General features: G+C 48.3%; 1 protein-coding gene across 1 annotated transcript; it reads left to right on the plus strand.

Moving 5' to 3' along the window:
- Nucleotides 1–4702: 4702 nt before the first annotated feature.
- pcdh18a (protocadherin 18a) lies at nucleotides 4703–14078 on the plus strand (the record flags this gene model as incomplete). Its single annotated transcript, XM_079731043.1, has 4 exons — nucleotides 4703–7171; nucleotides 7913–8001; nucleotides 8789–8961; nucleotides 13015–14078. 4 exons carry the CDS (start codon nucleotides 4703–4705, stop codon nucleotides 14076–14078), a joined length of 3795 nt encoding a protein of 1264 aa, XP_079587169.1.
- Between the last annotated feature and the right edge of the window lie 13422 nt (nucleotides 14079–27500).

The following is a 27500-nucleotide window of genomic DNA, read 5'->3' on the forward strand; positions in this document are numbered from 1 at the left end:
CCGAACACAAAGGGAAATAAAAAAAAGGTCCTTGGAAATAATGGGAAACAGCACGGACAAACAAACCACACGTTGCAAACTGCGGTTTGCACAACGGGGGCCCAGGTAACAGCCCACCGACCCAACGCAGCATAATAGAAAATAGTGTTTCACCGGATGGTTTGTAAGGCTAGAATATCAACGTTGAGGGAAAAAGAAACACAGGTTTGACTTTGAAAAGGAGATGAATGCACTAAATATTTGATTCTATTCAGCCAAGGGGCCAATGCTTTAATGAAGTATAAATCAAAGGCAAGTTTGAAAAAGGAAATACATTTAAGAGATTACAGGGGCGGTGCGGCTGTACACGGTATTAAGTGAGCAGGCTACATGTTGAGCACGCAAAAAACATTCCTTTGCCACATATTTTCTCCTGGGCCGTAAAGCTGTCGACATCGTTTGCAATATGCTGGACTGAGTGTGAATGCGCCCGATACACTATAAGGGCCCGCCCCCCATTCCAGCTCCAACAAATGGATTAGTGGAGAACGAGTCATCAAGTCATAAAGCCCCATGTACCCTAATAATGAATGGGGGGCTCTGATGTGTGCTAGGGGTAGTGATGCTAATGTAATGGGGTTCTCTCTCTCTCTCTCTCTCTCTCTCTCTCCCTCTCTCTCGCTCTCTCTCTCTCTCTCTCTCTCCATCCAACTCTCTCCATACATCTCTCTCTCTCTCTCTCTCGCTCTCTCTCTCTCCATCCATCTCTCTCTCTCTCTCTCTCTCTCTCTCTCTCTCTCTCTCCATCCATCTCTCTCTCTCTCTCCATCTCTCTCTCTCTCTCTCTCTCTCTCTCTCTCCATCCATCTCTCTCTCTCTCTCCATCCATCTCTCTCTCTCTCTCTCTCTCCATCCATCTCTCTCTCTCTCTCTCCATCTCTCTCTCTCTCTTTCTCTCTCTCTCTCCATCCACCTCTCTCTCTCTCTCTGTCTCTCTCTCTCCATCCATCTCTCTCTCTCCATCTCTCTCTCTCTCTCTCTCTCTGTCTCTCTCTCTCTCTCTCTCCATCCATCTCTCTCTCTCTCTCTCCATTCTCTCTCTCTCTCTCTCTCTTTCTATATATATATATATATATATATATATATATATATATATATATGTATATATATATATATATATATATATATATATATATATATATATACATATATCTGTATATAATTCACGTACATTTGCATATGTGTAGGCTAACCTATATACATATATATATTTACATATGCATATAAGCCGGATCGAAAGCGGCCAGATCATCATGAATGACAAAGCGCGGGCAGGCGAGACGACAGATGCTCGCGTGCCTTTACAACCGAACCAGTGTCATTCATTAGATGCAAACGCGCGTGCGCGCGCTCCCTCACGCAAAGCCGCACACAACACAAAAGTGCAGAGGCGCGCATTCCGCTGGACTAATCCGGACCCAGGGGTAGCGCAGAAGGCGGAGGAGGCGCACCCCACCGGGACGCGCTGCGGGGCGCAGGAGGCGCACGGCTCGGCTGCTCCACCTGCTGCGCCCCGCGAGGGAGGAGGAGAGCCCACGTGAACGTCATCGGCGGAAGTTTACTTCACTTGCGCGTCTTTACGGCTACAAGGCGTGCGGGCTTGTAAACTCCAGAATCAGATCCAACACGAGTTCCGCCAGCAGATCCATTGTTAGGCGCACCGCGATGCGGTGCGCCTAACAATGGATCTGGTGTCGTATCTGGTGAGATAATTCATACCGGCGTCATGCACATCACTGCGTTGAAATGGATCAGTAGACCCAGACTTATGTTTTAAGAATAGATGGAACGAATAAATAAATAAATGAAAACAGAGGCTCATCCACTTAGTTCGCACCTGCTTCTCCATCACGTGACCCGGGTGTTTTTTTTTGTGTGCATCATCAGATCCATTGTGAAGCTCTGGACGTTGAGTGAGAGGAATAAGCTTATTTATTTTGCTCCATCTCCCGATAGTAGCGTGCCTAAATGTATTAAGACCCCCATCTGCTTTTATACCCCCCCCTCTCCACACACACACACACACACACACACACACACACACACACACACACACACACACACACACACACACACACACACACACACACACACACATACCCTCCCCTCGGAACATTAATTGTTTTATTCCCTCGCAGTGTTTAACAGATTCCCCCCTACACACACACCCGCCATTCCGTCTCTTTCTTTGGCTCTATTTTCCATAAATTGCTGGGCTGACTTTGTTCTCTAAATGTGATTAGCCTTTCGGGGGCCGCGGGAGTAATTGCATTACCGTATTGTTGAGAGTTTAGCGCTATGGAAAGACCGCGCGTCCGTATCCAACTTGTTTAAAGCAGATTATGGGGGAGAAAAATGAGCAAAACGTGAATGAACAACAAACCCGCTTTTCTCCCCAACGGGTGATGTGCTCCTGAATGGTTCCTGGTGGGTAGGCAGCCTGTAACTCTCCAGCTACTTGGGGTTCCAGCGGTCAAAGGACAACTTCTGCTAGATGCCGCTGCACGTTTGGAATATCTAATCGGGTATTATGGTAAATGAACGCAACCAAAACGAACAAAAGTTTTGTGCAGATGTGCTGCCTTCAGGGAGAATGGAAAAGTCCCTTTTGTAGGATAAGTTAATTAGCTTTTTTGGTAAACAATACCAAATAATATGAAGTGATTTGTTTATTCCTCCTTTCGAAGCATGTGGCATCTTGGAATGTGTGCTGATACATGCATACAAATAGTATAACTTAAAATTATGTGCATCTAGCCTACATTGATATTTTGTTTTGTGTGTGAATGCCTGCGTGTGTTTTGTATGCGTTTGTGTACGTGTGTGCTTGCGCGTGTGTGAATGCGTGTGTGTATGTGTGCGTGTGTGTTTGTGTGTGTCTGTGTGTGTGTGTTTATGTCCGTGTATGAATGATGCGAGTGTTTGTGTGTGTTAGTTTGCGTGCGCGTGTACGTGCGTTTGTGAATGCCTGATTTTGTTTTTTGTGCGTTTGTGTTTGCGCACGTGAATGCGTGCCTGTATGTGAATGCCTGCGTGTGTGTGTGTGTGTGTGTGTGTGTGTGTGGGTGCGTGCGTGTTTGTTTGTGTGTGTGCGTGTGTGAATGCCTGGCAGTGTTTTTTGTGTGCCCGTGCGTATGCGTGCCTGTGCATGTGCGTGTGCGTGTGCGCGTGTGCGTGTGTGTGTGTGTGTGTGTTCCGGCTCAGAAATAACTCGAGTTGTGCATGGATGTGTAAACTATGATGGACTCAACGTCCAGGCTGTGAGTGATGTTCAACAACACGGTGCCGGAGGACAGAGGCTGTTCTACGGCGTGACCAACTCTTTAAAAGCATTCATCATAGCCGCTTTCTTTCACGGCGATTCGCCGCGCAGCTTACCCGCTTTACGCACGTAAGTAGCCGGCAACAGATTAGGAGGCAGATGCATATGTGTGAGAAAATATGACGCAAAACCCTTGACAAAGGAGATTGGGTGACAAGTAAACGCTATACCACTGCAGTCCCGCCTAAGTTGGGGGGATCAGGTCACTCTCTTGGGGATAAAGCATGAAACCCAAATGATAAGGGTTGACCGTACATGCATTTGATCTATTAATAAACAGGCTGGTTTTTGTCTTCTGGATTTCTGGTACGAACAGAAGAACAGGACGCAACAGCAACCAGATTCTCGATACTTGGTGGGTGCAGTAGACTGCTTTAGGTATGATGCGTCTTTGGAAACATCTACGACCGTGTTTGGCCGCGAAGTTTGTCCGGAGTTTTGTCGTCGACCCTGTCTATTGCGCATCATCATTTGTTCCCCGACCACAAGTAGCGAGAGTGAGACCCAAAGGGTGCAGTTTTTTAAAACCCACTCTCTCTCTCTCTCTCTCTCTCTCTCTCTCTCTCTCTCTCTCTCTCTCTCTCCCCCCCCCCCCCCGAGTCTAGCGGGTCTCTGAGTGGCCGAGCGTCCTGTGTTTTTATGGGAAGCGTTTTGTGCGCCTGTACGCGTAGAGAAGAAATAAGAGAGGGGGTGATACGGCTGGTTTGTTTGAGGCGGGTTATTTTTGGGGAGCCAGCGTGCCAAGGGACCTCCTCAACAAGAGCGAGAGAGAGAGATAGAGAGAGAGAGAGACACACACACACACACACACACACACACACACACACACACACACACACACACACAGCGATAGAGGGAGGGCTATAGAGTGAGGGGGAGGGTGGGGAGTGAGAAGATAGAGAGAGGGTGAGAGCCACCGAGAGCGAGCGAGAGAGAGAGTAGGAGGAGAAAGTGAACGCTCCGCGAGCACTGAGCCAACCCAGTGAGTTCAGTGAGCAGAGCGCAGAGATCGGAGCTCAGTCTCAACAGCATCGGGGCTGTACGCCACAGAATTGTTGAGCAGATTTGTGAGAAGAAGTGCATGCAGAAATAGAGGACATTTCTTCAAATGGAAACTAGAGAAGCAGATAGAAACGGCATGATTTAAAGCGATCCCGTTTTATGCGTATTTTCTCTCGATCCGCGTAAAAAGGAAATGCGATCTCCAAATCGGAGCGCACGGCATTTTCCAAGTTTCCAGAGGAATTGATGCTCGTTTGAAAATTGGACCTCTCATAGGCAGAGCTGTTTTTGTTTCATTATTTTTTTGCTGCTGGTGAAAACATTATTTTTAGGAAAAAAATGGAAGGACTTTGTGGTACGATGTGGAAAGTTATAGCGCTTTTGGCCATCGCGTCACTCGCGAGCGGCAAGACGCTGAAATACCAGATCTATGAAGAACAAAAGGCGGGCACAGTGATCGCCCGTTTGAAAGACGACGTTGCCGATGTTTTGGCCAAACTTCCCAACACGGTGTCTCTACGTTTCAGGGCGATGCAGCGAGGGAGCATGTCTCTGCTGGCGGTGCGCGAGGCGGACGGAGAGATCAGCATCAAGAGCAAAATTGACCGCGAGAAACTATGCGAAAAGAACCTAAACTGTTCAATCCAATTCGACGTGCTGACCCTCCCAACCGAGCACCTGCAGCTCTTCCACGTCGAGGTGGAGGTGTTGGATATCAACGACAACACGCCCCAGTTCGCCCGCTCCATCATCCCCATCGAGATCTCCGAGAGCGCGGCGGTGGGAGCGCGCATTCCCCTGGACAGCGCCACCGACCCGGACGTTGGGGAAAACTCCCTGTACAGTTACGCGTTGGAACCAAACAATTTCTTCAAGATCGACATCCAATCCAGGACCGACGGCGCCAAATACGCGGAGTTGGTGGTGCTGAAGGAACTGGATCGGGAGGTGCGGGCGGGTTACGAACTCCAGTACACCGCGTCTGATAAGGGCGTTCCCGCAAGAACAGGTTCGACCCTCCTCAGAATCAGTGTCACGGACTCCAATGATAACAGCCCTATTTTTGACAAGTCGTCATACATCATTAACTTACCCGAAAACGCACCTGTTGGCACACTGCTGATCAACCTTAACGCCACCGATGCGGACGAGGGGACCAACGGCAAGATAGTGTACTCCTTCAGCAGTCACGTGTCTGGTAAAATATTAGACACGTTCAAAATCAACCCAGACAGCGGTCACATGACCCTTATCAGACGCGTGGACTATGAGACCGCGAGCTCGTATGACATCGACGTGCAAGCGCAAGACATGGGGCCGAACTCCATGCCCGCCCACTGCAAGATCCTGGTCAAGGTGGGAGACGTGAACGACAACAAGCCAGACATCAGCATCAACCTCATGTCCTCCCAGGGGAAGGAGGACGCGGCTTATATATCCGAGGCCTCCCCCTTGGATACCTTCGTGGCTCTGGTGCGCGTGGAGGACATGGACTCGGGGCTAAACGGGGAGGTGGTGTGCAAGCTGCACGGCCAGGGCTACTTCAAACTGCAGAAGACCTACGAGAACAACTACCTGATCCTCACCAACGTGTCCCTGGACCGCGAGAAGAGGTCCGAGTTCAGCCTGACGGTGGTGGCGGAGGACAGGGGCACCCCCAGCCTGTCCACCATCAAGCACTTCACGGTGCACGTCACCGACGAGAACGACAACCCGCCGCGCTTCGAGAAGGGCCGCTACGAGATCTTCAAGTCGGAGAACAACGCGCCCGGGGCGTACCTCTACTCGCTGGTGGCCACCGACCCCGACCTCAACGCCAACGGCCAGGTGAGCTACTCCATCGTGGAGAACTCCATCCACGGCAGCTCCATCTCCACCTACGTCACCATCGACCCGTCCAACGGCGCCATCTACGCCCTGCGCACCTTCGACCGCGAGGACGTCAGCCACATCGCCTTCGTGGTGCAGGCCAAGGACGCGGGCTCCCCGGCGCTCTCCAGCAACGCCACCGTGTCCCTCAACATCCTGGACGAGAACGACAACCCGCCCGCCATCGTGGTCCCGCAGCTGTGGAACTTCACCGCCGACGTGCCCGTGTCAAAGTTCACCGAGGCGGGCCACCTGGTCACCGCCCTGAGGGTCACCGACCGCGACACGGGGGTCAACGCCGAGCTCATCTGCTCCATCGCCGGGGGCAACGACGAGGGCTTCTTCATCATGGACCCGCGCACGTGCGAGGTGCACGCCAACGCCAGCCTGGAGGGCTTCCCCCGTGAGAGGGTGGAGCTGGCGGTGCTGGTTCGAGACCAGGGCAGCGAGAGCCTGAGCGCCAAGGCGGTGCTGAGGATCACGCTGTACGAGAACATGGAGAACCACGTGCAGGTGATGGACCCGGGGGAGTCCTCCTTCGACGCCTCGCTCATCATCATCATCTCGCTGGGCGCCATCTGCGCGCTGCTGCTGGTCATCATGGTGGCGTTCGCCGCCCGCTGCAGCCGGGAGAAGAAGGAGACGAGGAACTCGTACAACTGCCGCGTGGCCGAGTCGAACCACCAGCACCATCCCAAGAAGCCCTCGCGGCAGATCCACAAGGGGGACATCACCCTGGTGCCCACCGTCAACGGCACCCTGCCCATCCGGGCGCACCATCGCTCGCCTCTGACCACGCCCCCTTTGGACCGAGCGCCAATGGGAAGCAGGCAGAGTCACCACAGCAGGCAATCGCTGAACAGCCTGGTGACGATCTCGTCCAATCACATCCCGGAGAGCTTTGCGTTGGAGCTGACCCACACCACGCCCCCAGTGGAGGTATGTTTACCTTTATCTGTGAAGCTAAAACGTGCACACACACACACACACACACACACACACACACACACAGACACACACACACACACACGCACAGACACACACACACGTGCACGCAGACACACACAAACACACTTATAATACAGACACACACACAAGCATGCACGCACACAAACCCACACACAATCATAGACAGATGAACGCACACACACATAAACACACACAAACACACACACACATAATGAGACACACCTACACACACTCATAGCTACACCCACACTGACATTTACGGACAAACACACACAAACACACGCATCATTTTTTGACTTCAGATACTCCCATTACTGTCTGGCAAATGTGCTAATTACCTATCTGACAGTGCCCAAATCCGAGTCATCCTGCGGTGCTAACTGATTCTCATTAATACTGTGGATCATTATATGTGTCTTTACCTTGTTTACACCCTGTCACCATTACTCCCATCATAATCATCATCACCCCTCAGTCATACGTCCTCAAATTCCTCTAGACACCCCCTCCTCCCTTCCTTTGTTTTAATATCATCCATTTTGTCTCGTTCATTTCCAGTTGCCACCCCCATCATCCATTTTGTGCTTGCTTATCCATTACTTTGTTCATTTTTTCATGTGTCTTTTTGTCTTTTTCTTTCCCATCTCTTATTCATCCCCCTTTTGTGTTTTTTTATTTTATTTTTTTTATTTTATTTTATTTTGGATATAGCAAGTCTCACAGCTTCTGTCCATGCTCCATCAGGGCCAGTACCAGCCCAGACCCAGTTTCCGTGGCAACAAATACTCCCGCAGCTACAGGTAATTTCCAACCCGCCCACCTCCCCCCCAAAAAGAAAATCTCCCCCGCAAAAAACTAGATTTTTTTTTTATCCCTTCAAATTTACTTTGAACCCCTTGTTTATCATTGTGTACCTCATTTCTCAACAAAACCTGTCGTGAAACTCAACTTTTGATTTAACCCTGTGGAAATCATTGTTCTAGACGACCGTGTGAATGCATTCATCTCCCTCGTTACCATACCCAGTATCACTCTGAGAGCGTGCGGCTCATTTGTCTAGGAATCCGAAACTAGAAGTTTCAATCCATGCTCCTGGTGCCTAAGAAGTACACAACATGCTGATAAGCACTTCTCAAGGTGGCATCCATCACTACTCGCTGTTCCCTCATTACTTTATCACGTTGATAAACACATGGCAGCAGACAGGGCCTCCTGACAGCCCTACTGGCGGTTCTCCTATGTTTATTGATCGAGTCTACCTGCGGCGCGCGTGGGCTTACCTTGAGATGAGATGGATTCACAAAACAGCCCTAAGTACTCACCCACGATAGATTTTCTTTTTCCCATACATTTGTGTTCCCTCCCCGGTTTCAAAATGGCTCGCCTTCACCAATCTATAAACCCTGACAGCAATCATAAATATCCTCAGCCAAATTGGATTCCCTCACGGAATTACAGAAATCTTTACATCGCCCGCATTCGGCTCGTATACAAACCACGGACTAAACAACCAGAGGGTAAAATCCATCCAGAACCAATACTACGTTTGCTCACTGTAACGAATCTCTAACTCTCTCTCCCCTCCAGATATGCACTACAGGACATGGACAAGTTCAGCCTGAAGGACAGTGGTCGTGGGGACAGCGAGGCCGGGGACAGCGACTATGACATGGGCCGCGAGTCCCCTGTGGACAGGCTGATACTGGGGGAGGGCTTCTCTGACCTGCTGCACCTTGAGATGCACCACAGGCTCCACCCAGGTAAGCTGCCCTGCACTGAACAACAAACGCTTCTTATGTACAGGGGTGTAGATGTATGTGAAACTGCCAAGTTAAAAGTTGGGATCTTGAAGGTTTTCATGTAAATAAGTAAATGGACTGCATTTATATAGTGCTTTTCTTGCCATTTGCCACTCAAAGCGCTTTACAATATTGCCTAACATTCACCCATTCATACACACACTCACGGCGGTGTCAACCATGCAAGGGGACAGCCAGCTCGTCAGGAGCAGTTAGGGTGAGGTGCCTTGCTCAGGGACACCTCGACAGTCTCGAGCCGGTGTCAAACTAGCAACCTTCCGGTTACCAGCCAACCCGCTGTACCGCCTGAGCTGCATGCTGCCGTATGTAAACACAGGTCTGTTCAGCCTACATCTAGAGCCGAGTGGGAGCCAATGACCTCCCTGAGGAAAGTTCTTGAGTTAGTTGTATTATTATTGTGAACAACTGGGTATTGATGGACGACACAGCTCATACCTCATGGATCAATTACCGCTTATAGCTAACGGTGTCGCCAAAGAGAACGAACTGAAATTGAGACTGACACTTCAGCATTCAGATGCAACATTTGTTCTTGTGTTTCTGCATATTACACTTAGTATTTAATAACCTATGGAAATGTGGAACCAGGAGTTATTTCAGGTAAATCAATGTCTTGGCTTAAATATCTAGCGTGGGAAAGAGCAAGGTCCTCACGATGCGATGTGAGATACCGGTCCAATTTTGATGCTGGAATTATTGTGATATAATCTTTGCTGAGAATATATCTTTGTGTGGTTTAACATATGGGTCAAAGGTGGGGTTTTGGGTTCTATGGATCCACCATATGACATAGTTGATGTTAATCGACTATAGGCAAATTCACTCTAGCGCCCTCTGTTGGCCGGAGCCAATCATTCGCCTCCACATGGAGAACACTGAGGTTTCTGGTTACATTTCACAGAAACCAAAAGCAAGCTCCCGAGCCTCCCTGACAACACAAGTTATTAGAAAGCCAAGACTTGCGATACACCCAGCATTGATTTCCTCTACCCCGAACCGCCTGAAACACAAAACTTTCCAGACACTGATTCACTCTACCTCACGAAAAAAATCCAGTTTTACCAAACGTCTGTCATGCGAATCACTGGCCTGGACAAACCCCAGAGAGAGGCTCTTTAACTTGGCTCCAGCCAACCCAATGTGGCGCCCCTCCATCATCATCGCGGCTACCTGCACAAAGCTCCCAGCCAGCGGACGTGTCTGCCCACAGTCAGTCTCTCGCTCCACACCTTTTCTATGCGGCCTGTCACTAACACAGCCACCATTGTGCTCAGCACCATTCTTCTACACAGCCCTCATTTCCACGCTCGTTATCGCACCAGAAGAGGTTACCTTGTGTGCGGGCTTTGTTTGTGTGTGTGTTTGTGTGTGTGTGTGTGTGTGTGTGTGTGTGTGTGTGTGTGTGTGTGTGTGTGTGTGTGTGTGTGTGTGTGTGTGCGTGTATGTGTGTGTGTGTGTGTGTGTGTGTGTGTGTGTGTGTGTGTGTGTGTGTGTGTGTGTGTGTGTGTGTGTGTGTGTGTGTGTGTAGGTGTGGGCATGTGTGCAAGCCTATGTGTTTGTGTGGGTGTGTGTTTATGCGTGCGTGTGTGTGTGTGTGTATGCATTTGTGTGCGTGTGTGAGTTTGTGTGTGTGTATGTGTGTGCATGTGTGTGTAGGTGTGGGCATGTGTGCAAGCCTATGTGTCTGTGTTTGTGAATGTATATGCATGTGGGCGTGTATGACTGTGCATGTGTGGACGTATGTGTGTGTTTGTGTGTGTATGTATGTATGTGTATGTGTGCGTGTATGTGTGTGTGTGTGTGTGTGTGTGTGTGTGTGTGTGTGTGTGTGTGTGTGTGTGTGTGTGTGTGTGTGTGTGTGTGTGTGTGTGTGTGTTATCTGCCCCTAAGATAGAGATGCGTCTGAAAAGTCTTCCCTGGAGCGGAGATGAGTCGCCTGCCACTCAGCCGCGTGCGTCTCAGGATGCTGTTTTCTTCCTCCCTTCTTTTTTTTTCTCTTTTCTTTCCCCTTTTTTTTTCCTCCCAGTGATTGACAGTGGTGCGCTTTCATGTCTCAACTGAGGAGAATTCACAGTAATTGCTTTTAGAATGATGCCTCTCTCCCTCACTGTCTCTCTCTCTCTCTCCCTCTCTCTCTCCCTCTCTCCCTCTCTCTCTCTCCCTCTCTCTCTATCCCTCTCCATCTCTCTCCCCCTCCATTGCTCTCCACATCTCTCTCACTCTATACCTCCCCCTTATTCTCTGTTTCTATGACCCAGAGCCTGCCTCTGTGGCAAGCCCCTAACTCTCTCTCTATCTTTTACTGCCTCTCTCCCTCTTTCTCTCCTTGCTTCTTGTCTCTCCCTCCTCTCTCATCCTCCTCTTTCTCTCTCTCGCTCTCTCTCTCTCTCTCTCCCACTCTCGCTCACTCATCCTCTCTCTCTCTATTCGACTGCCTCTCCTTCATGCATTGTCTCATCCCAACCCCATGTGCTCCTCTCTATTCACTCATCTCTACCTAGTCCTCATTATCCCTGTATTATTTCATGTGACATCTTATTGTACACTTCATAATAGGAGGCAGTCGATTCAGTGATAATATAAACACCCTCCCCTCCTCCATTACCCAGCCTTCCTCCCTCCCTTCCTCCCTCCCTCCCTCCCTCCCTTCCCCTCTTCATCATTTGCTGCACTATAAAAAGACTGAGGGGCGGAGGGGATAAAAAATAGTCTAATGTGCCAACAGGGGGGATTATCCCAGTTAGCTCCTCAATAGTTTGAATTCATTTTGATCTTCTCATTTAGATCAGCTATCCCTTCGAGGCGTGTTTAAGCAGCACCTCAACAAACAAATCCTCCCTTGGCTAGAGTTGTGTTGTGTTGCGTTGTGTTGTGCTGTGTTGTGGGGTGGGGGAGAGGAATATGGGCCAAACTATTAAGTCCTTTCTTTCATTTGTGCGTTCTGTGAAATGTGGTTAACACGGCCCACCCACTGAACTGGTGCTTAAAGAGTTTCCTCGTTAGGGAATCTGGTTTCCCCCTCATCCCTGATTTGGCAGATATGTATGCATAGATCTCCATCCAAAATGGTGGAGGCAATCATACTTTAAACGAGGAATGATCCTGTTTTAAAAAACAATAGACGCCAGGCAGCAAAGTACTTCAAACATCTACACTGTCGTTTTATATTGTGTGAAGAATATATACACAAAAGTTTGGGGTCACTTAGAAATGTCATTATTTCTTAAAGAAAAGCAATGTTTTTTTCAATGAAGATAACAGTAAATTAATCAAAAATACAGTCTAGAAATTGTTAATGTAGTGAATGACTATTCTAGCTGGAAACGGACGATTTTTAATGGAATATCTACATAGTGTGTCCTCCTGTGTTCTAATGGTACATTGTTGAGCTAATCGTGTTGAAAGGCTCATTGATGATTAGAAAACCCTTGTGCAATTATGTTAGCACTGCTGAAAACTGTTGAATAAAAGTGAGTTGGGTGACCCAAAACTTTTGAACGGTAGTGTATGTATATATGTATAATGTAAACATTAAAAACAGAATATATGTATTGTATGGTGACGAGTTCATTGCTGAATAGACACTAAAGGTCACAGGCGTGTCACGCTTGCTGAAACACGACAACAACACCCTGGGTGACTCCCTTCTCATTTGTCCTTGCCGGAAGATTGCAATCTGTCACACTATATAAACCCCCGCTTTAACTGCTGACGTGTGTAACCCTCGGAAGATAATCAGCAACACCTCCCCGAGCTAATTGTCTTTTTTTTTGTTATTGGGTATTAAAAAAAGAAAAAACAGAAAAATCGCTACGCCGCCAAACACAACAAAACACATGAACAACAAAGACTTCCTTCCCTTTCGTTTGAACAAAAACTAATCATTTACAGGGCAGCAAGCGACCTTATCCTAACCTCTCTCTCTCTCTCTCTCTCTCTCTCTCTCTCTCTCTCTCTCCCACCCCCCCTCTCTCTCCCTCTCTCTCCCCCCAGCTATGAGACTGTGCACCGATGAGTGTCGTGTCCTGGGCCACTCAGACCAGTGCTGGATGCCCCCTCTGTCGTCCCCGGCGTCCTCCGACTACCGCAACAACATGTACATCCCGGGGGAGGAGTCTCAGGCTCAGCCCCAGCCCCACCTCCTCCACCACCAGCATCAGCACCACCTCCTCCACCACCAGCAGCAGGTTGCCGACGACGACCAGGCCTCCCTGGACTCCGAGCGCCGCAAGAGCTTCTCCACCTTCGGCAAGGAGTCGGGCAGCGAGGAGGAGGTCTCGCCGGGCGTGGCCGGGGGCGTGGCCATGGGCGGGGCAGGGAGTGATGCGTGCGGGGCGACGGCGCCGGGAGGGGGCGGTTCCCTGCTGACGGAGATGAACCACGTGTTCCAGCGCCTGCTGCCCCCCAACGGGAACAACGCCTACAGCGACTGCGGCGAGCCCCTCGCCATGGCCCCGCCCTCCTCCTCCTCCGCCGGCGCCGCCGTCGGCCCCGCCCCCGGGATGCCGCCCGTCACCTCCTCGTGCACCTTGGAGCGAGGCACGGCCTGCGGGAGCAGCGGCGGTAACCACGGCAACAGCAACGCCATGCCCCAGGAGAACCGCAAGGGCCTGTTGCCGGGCGGGAAGGTTCCTGTCTACCCCCCCGGGGTGGCGTCCTGGGCGGCCAACGCCCACTACCTGACGAACCCCGGCAACGGTAACCACGCGGCCGCCCCCTGTTTGCCCCCGCCGTCCTCCACCTGCCCCTCCTCCTCCTCGCCCTCCTCCAACAACAACAACGCCCCCAACAACGGACAGCCCTCGCACCTAAAATGGCTGCCGGCGATGGAGGAGATCCCGGAGAACTACGAGGAGGACGAGTTCGACGGGGTCTTCCAGCAGAGCAACCCCGGGGTTGCTAAGCGCGTCGCCGCGGCGGACGGGCCCCGCGAGGGCGGCGGCGGCGGCGGCGGCGGCGGCGGCGGCGGCGGCGGCGGCGGCGGCGGCGGCATGGACGCCAGCGAGCTGGTCAACGAGATCAACAAGCTGCTGCAGGACGTTCGCCAGGGCTCCTGAAGGAACAGCTGGTTCTTTCGGAGAACCGTTCCCCTGGGGACACTGACTTGACTTGAGGCCTGTGAATGTTCGCCGCCGCTCGGAGCCGGAGGCGAGGTCACTTCTTCTTCTTCATGGGGGGGGGGGGGTGGCGACTGAGCCGCGCTCCGTGTGAACACATGAACACCGTCCCGCTACCACCACTTAGTGCTATAGACTCAAGGGCCGAGAGACGGAGCAAGCGAGAGGGAGAGAGGGAGGAGAGAGAGAGAGAGAGAGAGAGAGAGAGAGAGAGAGAGAGACAGGGAGAGAGAGAGAGAGGAGGGAGAGAGAGAGAGGGAGAGAGAGAGAAAGAGAGAGAGAGGGAGGAGGGAGAGAGAGAGAGCGAGGGAGAAAGAGAGAGAGAGAGAGCGAGGAAGAGAGAGGGAGAGAGAGAGAGAGAGAGAGAGAGAGAGAGAGAGGGAGAGAGAGAGAGAGAGAGGGGGGGGAGAGAGAGCGAGGAGAGAGAGAGAGAGAGAGAGAGAGAGAGAGAGAGAGAGAGAGAGAGAGAGAGACAGGGAGAGAGGGAGGGAGGGAGGGAGGGAGGGAAGGAGAGGGAGAGATGAATCTTGTGGATGCTCTGATGTGGTTGATGAAAAGGACGTTTTACTGTACATTGACATGAAAAGACTCATACAGAGACTTGAGGTTTTGTCATTTTGTATTGTTTACACTCATAGACCCCCTCCCCCCTCCCCCTTCCCCTTCCCCCTCCCCCCTCCTCCAAGAACTAATTGTACAATCGTGACGTCTTTCTTTTGCGTTTTAATTGTAAAGTTACTGACCGGTCTGTGAAAAAACAACTAAAAGCCGCTCCCTTGATATCGTGACCCGTCCATCATTTTTGTAACGTGGAATGTGATTGTACAATTGACCCTTTGTAATTTAAGAACACACTCTTTTTTACATCTCTATATTTATATGTGTCAACATACGTTTGTACAGAAGAAAAACAAATTTCTATTTTTTATAAGGTCACTGCATGCCTTAATAGGACTTCATATTACCTGTCTGTTCCTAGCCAGTTTATTTTATACAAATGTGTATTTAATTTTTGATATTACATATGCGTATGAATGTGTCCCAGAGAGAGTGTAAATGTGTGTGTGTGTGCGCACACCTGTGTGTGTGTGTGTGTGTGTGTGTGTGTGTGTGTGTGTGTGTGTGTGTGTGTGTGTGTGTGTGTGTGTGTGTGTGTGTGTGTGTGTGTGTGCGCATGCATGCGTGCGTGTGTGTGTGTGTGTGTGTGTTGTGTTGAGTTCATTATGATAATCACTGTCCAATACAGTTCCATGTTGGAAATGTTTTGTTTGGTGCATAGATGTGTGACCAATATATGACAAATAAAGTGGAAATGAACAGTCATCTGTCTATCTGTCTTTATGTATGCATGCATGTACATATGTATGTGTGTATGTAGATACATATGTGTGTACTTATATATGTATGTATGTCTACATGTTTGTCATATCTGTCTGTCAATTCATCTATCTATCTATCTATCTATCTATCTATCTATCTATCTATCTGTCTGTCTGTCTCTCTGTCTGTCAGTCAGTCAGTCAGTCGGTCGGTCAGTCAGTCAGTCAGTCAGTCAGTCAGTCAGTCAGTCAGTCAGTCAGTCAGTCAGTCAGTCAGTCAGTCAGTCAGTCAGTCAGTCAGTCAGTCAGTCAGTCAGTCAGTCAGTCAGTCAGTCAGTCAGTCAGTCAGTCAGTCAGTCAGTCAGTCTGTCAGTCTGTCTGTCTGTCTGTCTGTCTGTCTGTCTGTCTATTACAGTATATTCAAAAAAGCTTTATTGACATTAGAAACAAACGTTAACATTGCAAAAGCAGGTTAAAAATTAGGAGGTCTAATCTATCTATCTATCTATCTATCTATCTATCTATCTATCTATCTATCTATCTATCTATCTATCTATCTATCTATCTATCTATCTATCTATCTATCTATCTATCCACCCATCTATCTATCTATCTATCCATCAATCGTCCTACCTTTATGTATCTGTCCTTCTCCATTTCTGTCTTCATATCTATCTGTGTGTCTATCTATCTATCCATCCATTTATCGTGTGAGCACAAACTTTCCCTCCCGTTCTCTTAGCATCCCCTACTGGCCATACTTTAAACTGCAACCACCACTCCCATGTTTGAGAGGGATCATAAAAAGACTTGATACGGACATTTGGTCTGCGGTACACACATTTGTAAGCATAGATTTATTTAACCAAAAGTAGTTACATCTCAATGTGGTTATCTAGTCATTATTTAAATGTGTTGCATCATCTAGAAGCCCTGCAGTCATGGTAAACACGGTTATCAAATGACCAGCATTTGATGGCATTTCCACTTAATGAGCAATTTAAATCCATGATGCCACGGTACTCAACCATATGGATCAGTAATGTAATAGAGCAAGATTAAAAAACATATTGAACTGCACACACCACCACACGCAACACACACACACACACACACACACACACACACACACACACACACACACACACACACCTACACACACACACACGTACGTGCTGAAACACACGCATACACACATCACCCAAACACGCACACACACACACATGCACACACGTACACGCTAAGAAACACACTCATACTCAAACACAGACACACAAACACACCCACACAGACACGCAGACACACAGAAACTCAAAAACACACACACAGATACACATGAACCCAATCCACTCAAAAAACACACAGACACAGGCACACAGAAACACACACACAGACACACACACGCACACACACACACAAACACACACACCCTCAAAACACACACACATGCATGCACACCCAACCTCATTTTAAGTGGGAATCTTGTTTGTTATTATTACAAGGCAAGGGGGCAAGAGCCTCACTGAACCACAGTCACTAGCTCCTTTCATTCAGTTTCGGATGCTAAACAAGCCTGTGAGCTCAAGCGACCATCTCATTATGAACTCAGACCAGGGTGGCGGGGGGCTTACACCGCCAATAGCCAGCTGATGGAGAGCTAGACGGTAATGGCCACACTGTGATGCACTACTTAGACGGCTCATTTAAATAACTGGAGATTCAGCGGGTCACCCCCTTAGAACCGGGGTTACTAAGGAAAATGATGGCTTTCCGTCATGCGATGTTAATGTGAGTGTGTACATGCTGTGTGTGTGTGTGTGTGTGTGTGTGTGTGTGTGTGTGAGTGTGCGTGTTTGTGTGTGTGTTTGTGTTTCTGTGTGTGTGCCTGCGTGCCTGTGCGTTTGTCTGCAGTTGTCTGAGTGTGTGTGTTTGTGCGTTCCTGTGCGTGGGTGTGGGTGTGTTTGTGTGTGTGTGTGCATACATGCCTTTGCATGCTTGTGTGTGTGTGTGTGCGCGTGTGTGCCTGTGTTTATGTGCATGCCTGTGCGGGCATGTGCGTGTGTGTTTGTGCGTGCGTACGTGCCTGTGTGTGTGTGTGTGTGTGTGTGTGTGTGTGTGTGTGTGTGTATGTGTGTTTGTGTGAGTGGTCCAGTAAGGGTAGGAGGGTGACTAAAAAGTTGGAAATAAAGATGAATTTGTGAAAGAAAAATTATGAACTGATTGATTAACTGCGCTTGGGACGTTCAATACCAGCCATATTGTGTAACATTATATGCAAGGCCATGATTATTTCTGTGTTAGTTTGTTTTGTCTTTGTTTGTCAAAGAAGATGATTATTGTCTACTCACATGCCTTGTAGGAGGGAGATGCAAATATTTATTAAAAAGTTGTAACTCTAACCTCCTGCATTATCTCCCTCCCTTTGACCGACACCCACTCCAAAATCTGCATCTATCACACACAGACAACAGCGCACACACACATATTGTCACAAATAGGAAATGAAGGTCTAGGAGCCTCGATAATAGATATTTTGTGTGTAGTCCAATACACCTCTCAGTGGGACAAAGGTATTCCTCAGACCTGCACCTCCCATTTTTCTCCTTTGATGTTATTGACACTTTAGAAGATTGGAAATGATTTATAATTTACCAAAACTCCCAGACATCCGACGGACCCCCATGAGTATCGCATTTTTGGACCCCTTTCTCTGAGTGCGTCGTTACCATGACAACGCATCTTGACAAAGCCCGTGCGGGAGCCGCATGAGATTGAAATGACGGCCCGGTATAAATACAAGATGAGCTGACCGATAAATGCTAGCGCCGCAAATCTGTTTTCATATGCATAGTCACGGCTGGCAGGCTGTCAGCTGAAGGAAATGAACAATCTGTTTACCCAGATGTATGCTGTAGCGAGTGCAATCCTGAACACGTCGATTTGAGCGTAAACGGTGCCGTGTGCTCGTTTAATAAATACATTAAAAGTGGTTTGACCAGCAGATGGCAATGTGGGACTTGTGTTTTTACATTGGAATTGCATTTAAAAAAAGTACTCCAAAAATAGAGATATCTGAGATCTGCAAGCCAGAATGTGCAGAGAGAGAGAGAGAGAGAGAGAGAGAGAGAGAGAGAGAGGATGGTATGGGGCTCAAATACGTGAACGAGCATGTTGCAAGTCATTTGTTTGAGGATCTTAATTGCATCTCAATGTATCTGTCTGCAGGTCCCTTCCAGCTTATCCCAGGCAGGAACTGTGGGAAGGTGTGAATTGTGTTGAGTGTGCGTGCATGTGCACATGCATTCGTCCACAGTATTTGTGCTCTGCACGGACTGTGCCGGTGGGAGAGTGACATAAAGAGCCAGTGCATTGCTGTGAGCTTGTTACTGTCAGCTTGCCAGCATGCCGGCCCGTGTAAGTGTTGCTGTTGTTTTATTATGCATAAATCAACATTTTGTTGTGTTTGTTTGTGTGTCTTTGTGTATGCACCAGTGTATGCTCGCGTGCGTCTGTGTGTGTGTGTGTGTGTGGATGAGTGTATGTGTGTGTGCTTTTGTGTATGTCTGTGTGTGTGTGTGCATGTGTGCGTGTACGCCTTTGTGCGTGTGTGTGAGTGTGTTTGCTTTTGTTCGTGTACGCTTGTGTGCGTGTGTGTGTGTGTATGCATATTTATGTCTGTGTGTGTGTGTGCGTGTGTGTGTGTGTGCGTGCGTGTGTGTGTGTGTGTGTGTGTGTGTGTCTGCCACGTCCACAGTCTAATTCATACCCTGGTCCAGCTTGCCATTTAAAACTGGCGAGCAGCCAAATGTAAGGCGCTGCGGCTCTTGTTGTCGTTGTTCTTTTCTCCCGATATCTTTTTCTGCCACGCTCGTCCCTTCCCTCTCTCTCTCTCTCTCTCTCTCTCTCTCTCTCTCTCTCTCTCTTCTCTCGTTCCCCAAACACACCCATTGTCTTAAGCATTCTCTTCCCGCTTCACTCTCTCCTCTTCTTGTATTCTTCCCTCTCTCTCTCTCTCTCTCTCTCTCTCTCTCTCTCTCTCTCTCCCCTTGGACTCTGGGTGGATTAGTGAGTGGAGTGATAGCCGCTATAGGATATCACCGGCGCTGCGGCCAGATACCAGGCGTCACTCGCCCTCCCGCTGGATATCCATCCTTTCCTCCCTCTTTAAAGACACCCACACACACACACACAAACACATACACACACTCACACTCGCACACACTCAAAGAGGCTCAAATACGCACACATATGCATCCACACTCAAATAAGGGCATGGGCACAGACAGACACACAACCAAATGCGTGCACACTCTCTCGCACACACACACATACGCACACACGCACACACACACTCGCACAGTGTGCACACTCACACACACACACACCAGACACATCCCACACACACACGCAGACACACATCACAAACACACACACACACACACACACACATATCCAGCAGACATATCAGCCGACATGCATGCAGGAAGAGGGTGGTAGAGGGAGAAAAGATAATGAGAAAGAAAGAGAGAAAAAGGGAGTGGGAGAGAGAGAGAGCGAGAGAGAGAGAGAGAGAGAGAGAGAGAGAGAGAGACAGAGAGAGAGAGAGAGAGAGATACCCAGCCCACTGCCGGTGTTATTCCACCCTGAGGCTAAACTGTCTAGTTTGAAATCCAGATGGCTTAATTAATCCATGTGTGCAGGCAGTCAGAGCACTGTGTCAGTAATTTTACAAAGACTGGATGTTTGTTTCCCTGTTTGTTTTCATGTGTCTGTGTGTGTGTGTAGTATTCATGCACGTGTGCGTCCATCTCTGTGTGTGTGTGTGCGTGTGTGTGTGTGTTTGTGCCTGATGCTCGCGTCCCGCTGTGCTGTTTCATATTGACGCCATCTTGTGTGTGTTTACAGCGCTGCGCCGATGCGCCGGCTCTTTAAGTAAACACAGAGCTGCAGTGGAGCGAGGGCAGCGGACAGGCAGGGCTCAGGCCGGGATCAGGGCTCATGTAGACGGAGATGGGAATGCCAGGAACGCCGGGAACGCCGGAAACGTGAACTCCTAAAGCCGTGCAGCCGACGGGCCGGCCGTTTCGGGATAAAAACAAATCAGAAAAAGACAATAAACGTGGCAAATAAAAGTCAAAGTGAGAGAGAGCCGAGACACAAACAATGAGAAAATAGAAGAGCACTGATAGAGTGTGTGTTTGTGCGTGCGTGTGTGTGTGTGTGTGTATGTGTGTGTGCATGCGTGAATGTGGCTATGTTTGTGTGTGTGTGTGCATGTGCATGTGTGCATGTATGTTTGTGGTTACGTGCATGTGTGTTCGTGGTTATGTGTGAGCGCGTGTATCTTGTTATGTGTGCATGCATTTGTGTGTATGATTGTGTATATGTCTGTGTGAGTGATTGTGTGTGTGAGTGTTTATGAGTATTACATACACATTTGTGTGTGTGCAAGCGTGTGCATGTGTGCGTGTGTGTGTTCCTGTGTGTCTGTGTGTGGGGTACAAGCAAAATAACAATTCGGTGTGATGTACCGGGAAACAGAAAACTGAATCGGGACGATGTTAGGCTCAACAAATGACTCATGCTTTGTTTAATATCGATCGATGCTTGGTTAGCAGAAAGCCATCCGGCCACAGTTTGAGTTACCTCCAACAGACACGGGGAAGGACAAGAGATGGCAAAGCCACGGAAATGTTCACTCACACACACTCTCGCTTTTGCTCACAGTATTGAATGGCACCAGAGGTGGATTTGCCTCCTAATGGAGAATGTATGAATGCACGCTGTATAGATGTATTGTGTTTCCCTGAACAAATTGGTTTACTCACTTATTCATTCACTACCCACCTACATTATTACTGTTGTGTTAAAGAGAGAGAGAGAGAGAGAGAGAGAGAGAGAGAGAGAGAGAGAGAGAGAGAGACAGAGAGACAGAGAGAGAGAGAGAGAGAGAGAGAGAGAGAGAGAGAGACAGAGAGAGAGAGAGAGAGAGAGAGAGAGAGAGAGAGAGACAGAGAGAGACAGAGAGACAGAGAGAGAGAGAGAGAGAGAGAGAGAGAGAGAGAGAGAGAGAGAGAGAGAGAGAGAGAGATAGCGTAAAGGGATGTGGCAAAGACAGCATAAAGGATAAGGGAGAGAAAGAGAAAGAGAGAGAATATAAGTATCAGGATGGTGATGAAGAGAGGGAGGGAGAGAGTGTGAGATAGTAAAAGATAGAGTAAGGATGTTGGTAAGAGTAAGGATACGGATGTTGATAAAGCTAGGGAGTAAAAGGAGAGAGAGATAATAAAGAGGATGATTAAGAGAGAGAGGGAGGAAAATTATTTAAGGAGAGAGAATGCGGGAGGGAAAGAGAGGAGAATTAGGGTGGTGATTTCAGAGAGCAAGAGAGAGAGAGAATTAGGGTGATGCAGCGAGATAGATAGAGAGAGATAGAAAGGCGATTGATAGGAAGATATAGAGATAAGGAGAATAAAGATGGTGACACATATAGAGAGGGGGATAGGAGGATAGAGAGAATAGAGAGGCTGGAGAAAAGAGAGAGAGTAGAAAGGCGATGCTGTGGTGTTATTCCCGTGATGACCCGTCTCTCTGGTGTGACCTACTTCCACCGCGGTTTGCGTCAGATTCCATCCACGCTGCAATTCATCTCCCTTAGGTGAGTGTGTGTGTTTGTATGTGTGTGTGTGTGTGTGTTTGTGTGGGCGTATGTGTGTAGGTGGACGTGTGTGGGTGTATCAGTGTGTATGCATGCATGTGTGTGTGTGTGTATCAGTGTGTGTGTGTGTGTGTGTGTGTGTGCATGTGTGTTTGTATGACTGTGTGTGTGTTTGAATGTAGATATGCATTTAATGGATATGTATGTGAATACAGAAAGAATAATTCACAGTTCTGCTCTTGACGGGAGTTATGCATGTATGAAGTGTTCTTCAAGTGCATGTGTGTGCATGTGTTTCGACGTGTGTGCATGGATATTTTGCGCTTGTGCACATGCTGGTTTTGTGTGTACTTTTTTTATATGCGCGTGTGTGTTTGCGTGCTTGTGTATTTATATGTGTATCCAATACACTGGTGTTTGTGTATTTATAAGTGTGTGTGTGTCTGTTCATGTGAGTTCCTTCCGTTGTCATGTGACTGTGTATATACTGTGTATATGTGTATATAAAGGTGTGTCAATAAGAGTTTGAGTTTATTAGTGAGTGTATTTGTGCGTACGTCTATGTGTGTGTTTGTTTGTGTGTTTGTGTGTGTGCGTGTGTGTGCCTGCCGTGGTCAGTGGGTCTGTATATAAAGGTGTGTATATGTGAGTTTGTTTGTGCGTGTATTTGTGTGTACGTCTATGCGTGTGTGTGTGTGTGTTCCTTCTGTGTTCAGTGTGTCTGTATATAAAGGTGTGCATACATGAGTTGGTTTGTGTGTGTGTGTCTGTGTGTGTGTGTGTGTGTGTGTGTGTGTGTGTGTGTGTGTGTGTGTGTGTGTGTGTGTGTGTGTGTGCGCATATGTGTGTCCGTGTGTGTGTGTGGTGGGGGAGGGGGGGACACCACTGTCGGAGACCCTTCAACTCTATAAGAGATCCCAGCCGTCCCAGTTCATGGCCCGCTGGCCAGGCGTACAACCCAGTGTGTGTACGCGTGTACACAGCCAGACCCCGCTCACCTCCTGAAGCACACCCCGAGCCGGCCAGCCCTGGCCTGTCAAGTCAAGTCTTCAGGATTACTGGCTCGCAGTCCACATCCTGCCCGTGTGTCCGTCTGCTTCCTCCCAACCCCAAGTGTATACAGCCTTTTGTGTATCCGTTGCTTGTGTGTGTTCAACCCGGATTCACGCCGCGCACACCCCCCTTCTGAGGTGGAAGACAATCCCCCCTATTGAAAAGTGTCGGTTTGGATGTCGTTCTTATTCAAGTTTCGCGAGCGTGAGCACGGTATCGCGTATTGCGTGATCCCGGGTTGGTGTGTTTGCTAGTTTGTATGTGTTTACGTTTTCTCTTCTATCATTTTCTTCGTATATATTTATTAACTTTGGAAACAAAATCTAAAGACATGAATCATGTTCGCGATTCAGCGTAAATACACCATCATTTCATATTATTTATTATGTAAAAGGGCAATAACGGTCTTTGTGCTCAAACCGTCTCTTCTGGGTCCATTTAAACTTTGTTACAGATGTTATTTGTCTAAATTATATTGCTTTAAAGGGAAGAATAATATAAATTCTGCCTCTGCGAAAGAGCAAATATAAACAACAGCAATATCGCGTTTTGGTCTTCATGATAAGACTTTTTCTCAGATACTAGTTTGGCAATTCACTGTTATTTTGTCGACAGCCCAAAGGAGAAAGTGCTATATTGCCATTGTTTACATTCTTGGAAGGTGCCTGTGAGCTAAAAGCTCTTCTACAGAATCACTAGAAGGAAGTCAACAGGAGAAACAGAAGGCTACTATGATGATGAGCCAGACCTGTATTCTCATTTAAAGTTTTTTTAAAAGTAGAGGATTATTAGTTTCAAACTTTCATAACTGAAATATATTGAAGAGTGAATGAATAGCTGAATGAACATTTTTGAAGCTGTTTCAAATATGTCAATATTTTGGGTCTCATGGATATTTACTAAAGTTAGCAGCTAGCCCGTCTAGCACTGTGTCGCACCGTCTCATAATACGACCTTGTGCCACAAGGGGCGATAAGCTTCAGTCCAGTCAGCCCTCAGTCCAACATGAGAGGATGAAGAAGCAACGCTGCCCAGAGGGCGTGTTCAAACCACATGTCAATCATGTCAAAGAACAATGAAAAACATAATGCTGACTCTAACTCACCGGATTACTAAGCTTTATGAATTGGGTGGGTCATTTCGATTTGAGAACTTCCTAAAGGTCGGAAAGGACTACGGCATCCATAATCGATAGGGTGCCCCATACATTGACTCTATTTGTACTATTCCCAAACGGTAAAACCGTGATTCATGGTGGAGCTGCACATTGATTTTGCTCTCGCTCTCTCCAGCTACCAACACATTGACAACGGAGAGTCTGTGATGAGCCCTTTCTCTCCGTAAACGCTTCCAATTCAAACGTGATCATGCGTGACTTTTCGGCCCTGAGAAGACGGCTGGCTCCAAAATGGAATCAATCGGAAGTTCACAAATCGATGGCAGGGGCGGCACAAAACTCTGGTCGAATACACTGTGATAATTTCCGCGAATGTACACATATCAAAGTCAGTTTAACCTATGTTACATACAGCCCATCTGCGTTACACCCACATCACAGCTCCACTGACCACGCAGTTCACTTGCTTTATACTGTGCCAGAGCTAGCAGTCGGATACACTTCAAAACCACAAGTTTAAACTCTGTGTTCACACGCCACTGGGCTTATAGACTGAGAGACTTCAAAGAACCCTCCTACAACCAGGAATACAGAACTTCACTTTTATTCAGAAGTGAGTGCTTAGGCCACGTTCTAATATGCCAAAAAACACAACCTCGTACACTACACATTTAGGGCATTGAGCTGATGCTTTAATGCAAAGCGGTTTACCACCAAGTACATTTGTCAGAAGAAGGAGAAACAATTTATCTCTGTCGGTACAGTAAGGATGTTTATGTGCAACAAAGCTAGCTAGAATAAGATGCTAAACAATGCTAAGTACTATTTTGAAGTGCCGGCAAATGCCAGGAGTGCACACTCACCACCATAACTTAAAGAAAGTTGTCTTGCGCTCAAAATTCAGAATTATCCCACTGCCTAAAAACGCAGCCAGCATCTTGGCTCAGAGTTCTACCTGCGCGGCTCTCAGTGTCAAAGCCCCTGAGCAGGTGCGGTGGTGCGGTGTCCATTGTGTTTGACAAACAAAGAGACATCTATGAGAGCCGCTAAACACCAGTTTGGAAGCATAATGGATGTCAATGGCTCGCCAAACGCCCAATTTCGCTACGTGTTATCGCCGCGCGGGGGGGTGAATGCACATAATCTTTTATCTCTTTGCATCTCACTTCTTTACGCCCTCTCTCTCTCTCTCTCTCTCTCTGTCTCCTCTACCACTCTCTGCCTCTCTCCCTTATGTCTCTCTCTCTCTCTCTCCCTCTGTCTCCCTCTGTCTTTCTCTCCGTCTAGCTCTCTCTCTCTCTCTCTCTCTGTCTGTCTCCTCTACCACTCTCTGCCTCTCTCCCTTATGTCTCTCTCTCTCTCTCTCTCCCTCTGTCTCCCTCTGTCTTTCTCTCCGTCTAGCTCTCTCTCTCTCTCTCTCTCTCTCTCTCTCTCTGTCTGTCTCCTCTACCACTCTCTGCCTCTCTCCCTTATGTCTCTCTCTCTCTCTCTCCCTCTGTCTCCCTCTGTCTCTCTCTCCGTCTAGCTCTCTCTCTCTCCCTGTCTAAATTGTTGGCTACCTGCTGTCGAAGAGTGCTGAAAGTAGATGTCAGGGAAGACAAGAGAAGATGAAGAGGTGGTACTGGCAGCGGGTGGTTGAGGGTGGTGTGGAGGTGGTGCGTGTGTGTGTGTGTGTGTGCGTGAGTGTGCGTGTGTGTGTGTGTGTGGGTCAGCGTGGTACGGGGGCTCTTTAGGTGTCAGGGTAGACGGTGGGCTCAATCCAGAGTCGGTTGATTGGCCAATTAGGGAGTGTTTTCATGTGACACGCGGCAGTCAATTTGCTCTCTCTCCGTTTCCACCGTCTTATTCCTTCTCTGTTTCTCCCTCCCTTTCTCACTCTCTCACTCTCTCTCTCTCCCTCTTTCTCTCTTTCTCTCTCTCTCTCTCTCTCACTCTCTCTGTCTCTCTCTATATTTCTCTATATCTGCCCCTCTCTTATTTCTCCCTCTTTATCATCCTCTCTCTCTCTCTCTCTCTCTCTCTCTCTCTCTCTCTCTCTCTCTCTCGTTATCTCTCCCTCTCCCTCTCTCTCTTCCTCCCTCTATATCATCGTCTCTCTCGTCCTCTCTCTCTCTCTCGTCCTCTCTCTCTCTCACATTTTTTTCCCACAAAGTCACTTCAAATGTACCAAATCCTGTCTTCTCACGGTCTCTCTCTTTCTCTCTCTCTTCCTCCTGCTCCCTATCCATCCCCCCCCACACACACACACACTTTTAAATCGAACTCTCTCACACACACACACAAACACACACACACACACACACACACACACACACACACACACACACACACACACACACACACACACACACACAAAGGCAAACACATGTCTCACACATGCACCCAAACGCAAAAGACAAACACACATGCTCTCGTTCTCTTTTACCTTCTTTGTCTTGCTGCTTGGTCTCTCGTCCCCGCTGTCTCTCTTGTTCTAGTTCCCTAACTTATTGTTCTTTGGTTGAATCCCCTCTGTGTCAACCCAACACCTGCAGGTCTGAACACACACACACACACACACACACACACACACACACACCCACACACACACACAAACACACACACACACACACACACACAAACACACACGCGCACAGCACCTCCCCTATCTTGGGGTATCATCCGGCCTCCAACAGTCCGCGGTGGATAGAGATGAGGCTTACTCCTGAACTGTCTGTTAACCTTTAGACGACAGGCTGTTTTAAAGGTAAAGACGCTTCTATCGACACACAGGCAGGCACACACACAGACACACTTGCACAAATATACTGTACATTCTGTTCCGGCAATGCATTTCTCCAAGAGAAAACGAGAGAGAGAGCAAAACAGTGTGTGTGTGTTTGTGTTTGTGTTAGTATTTTTTGTGTTTGTGTGTGTGTGTAGGTGTGTGTGTGTGTGGGTGTGTGTTTGTGTATGTATGTGTTTGCGTGACACGTGGCAGTCAATTTGCTCTCTCACCGTTTCCACCGTCTTATTCCTTCTCTGTTTCTCCCCCCCTTTCTCACTCTCTCACGTCCTCTTTTCCTCTCTCACTCTCTCTCAAAGACACACAGGCAGACACAGTGTTTGTGTTAGTTTGTTTGTGTGTGTGCATTTCTGTGTGTGTTTGTATTTGCGTGCGTCTGTGTGCATATATGCATTTAGGGGCTGGGAGTGGCAGAGAATCCGAATGATGA

This window comes from Pollachius pollachius, assembly GCF_949987615.1.
Source record: "Pollachius pollachius genome assembly, chromosome: 2".
Lineage (NCBI taxonomy): Eukaryota > Metazoa > Chordata > Actinopteri > Gadiformes > Gadidae > Pollachius > Pollachius pollachius.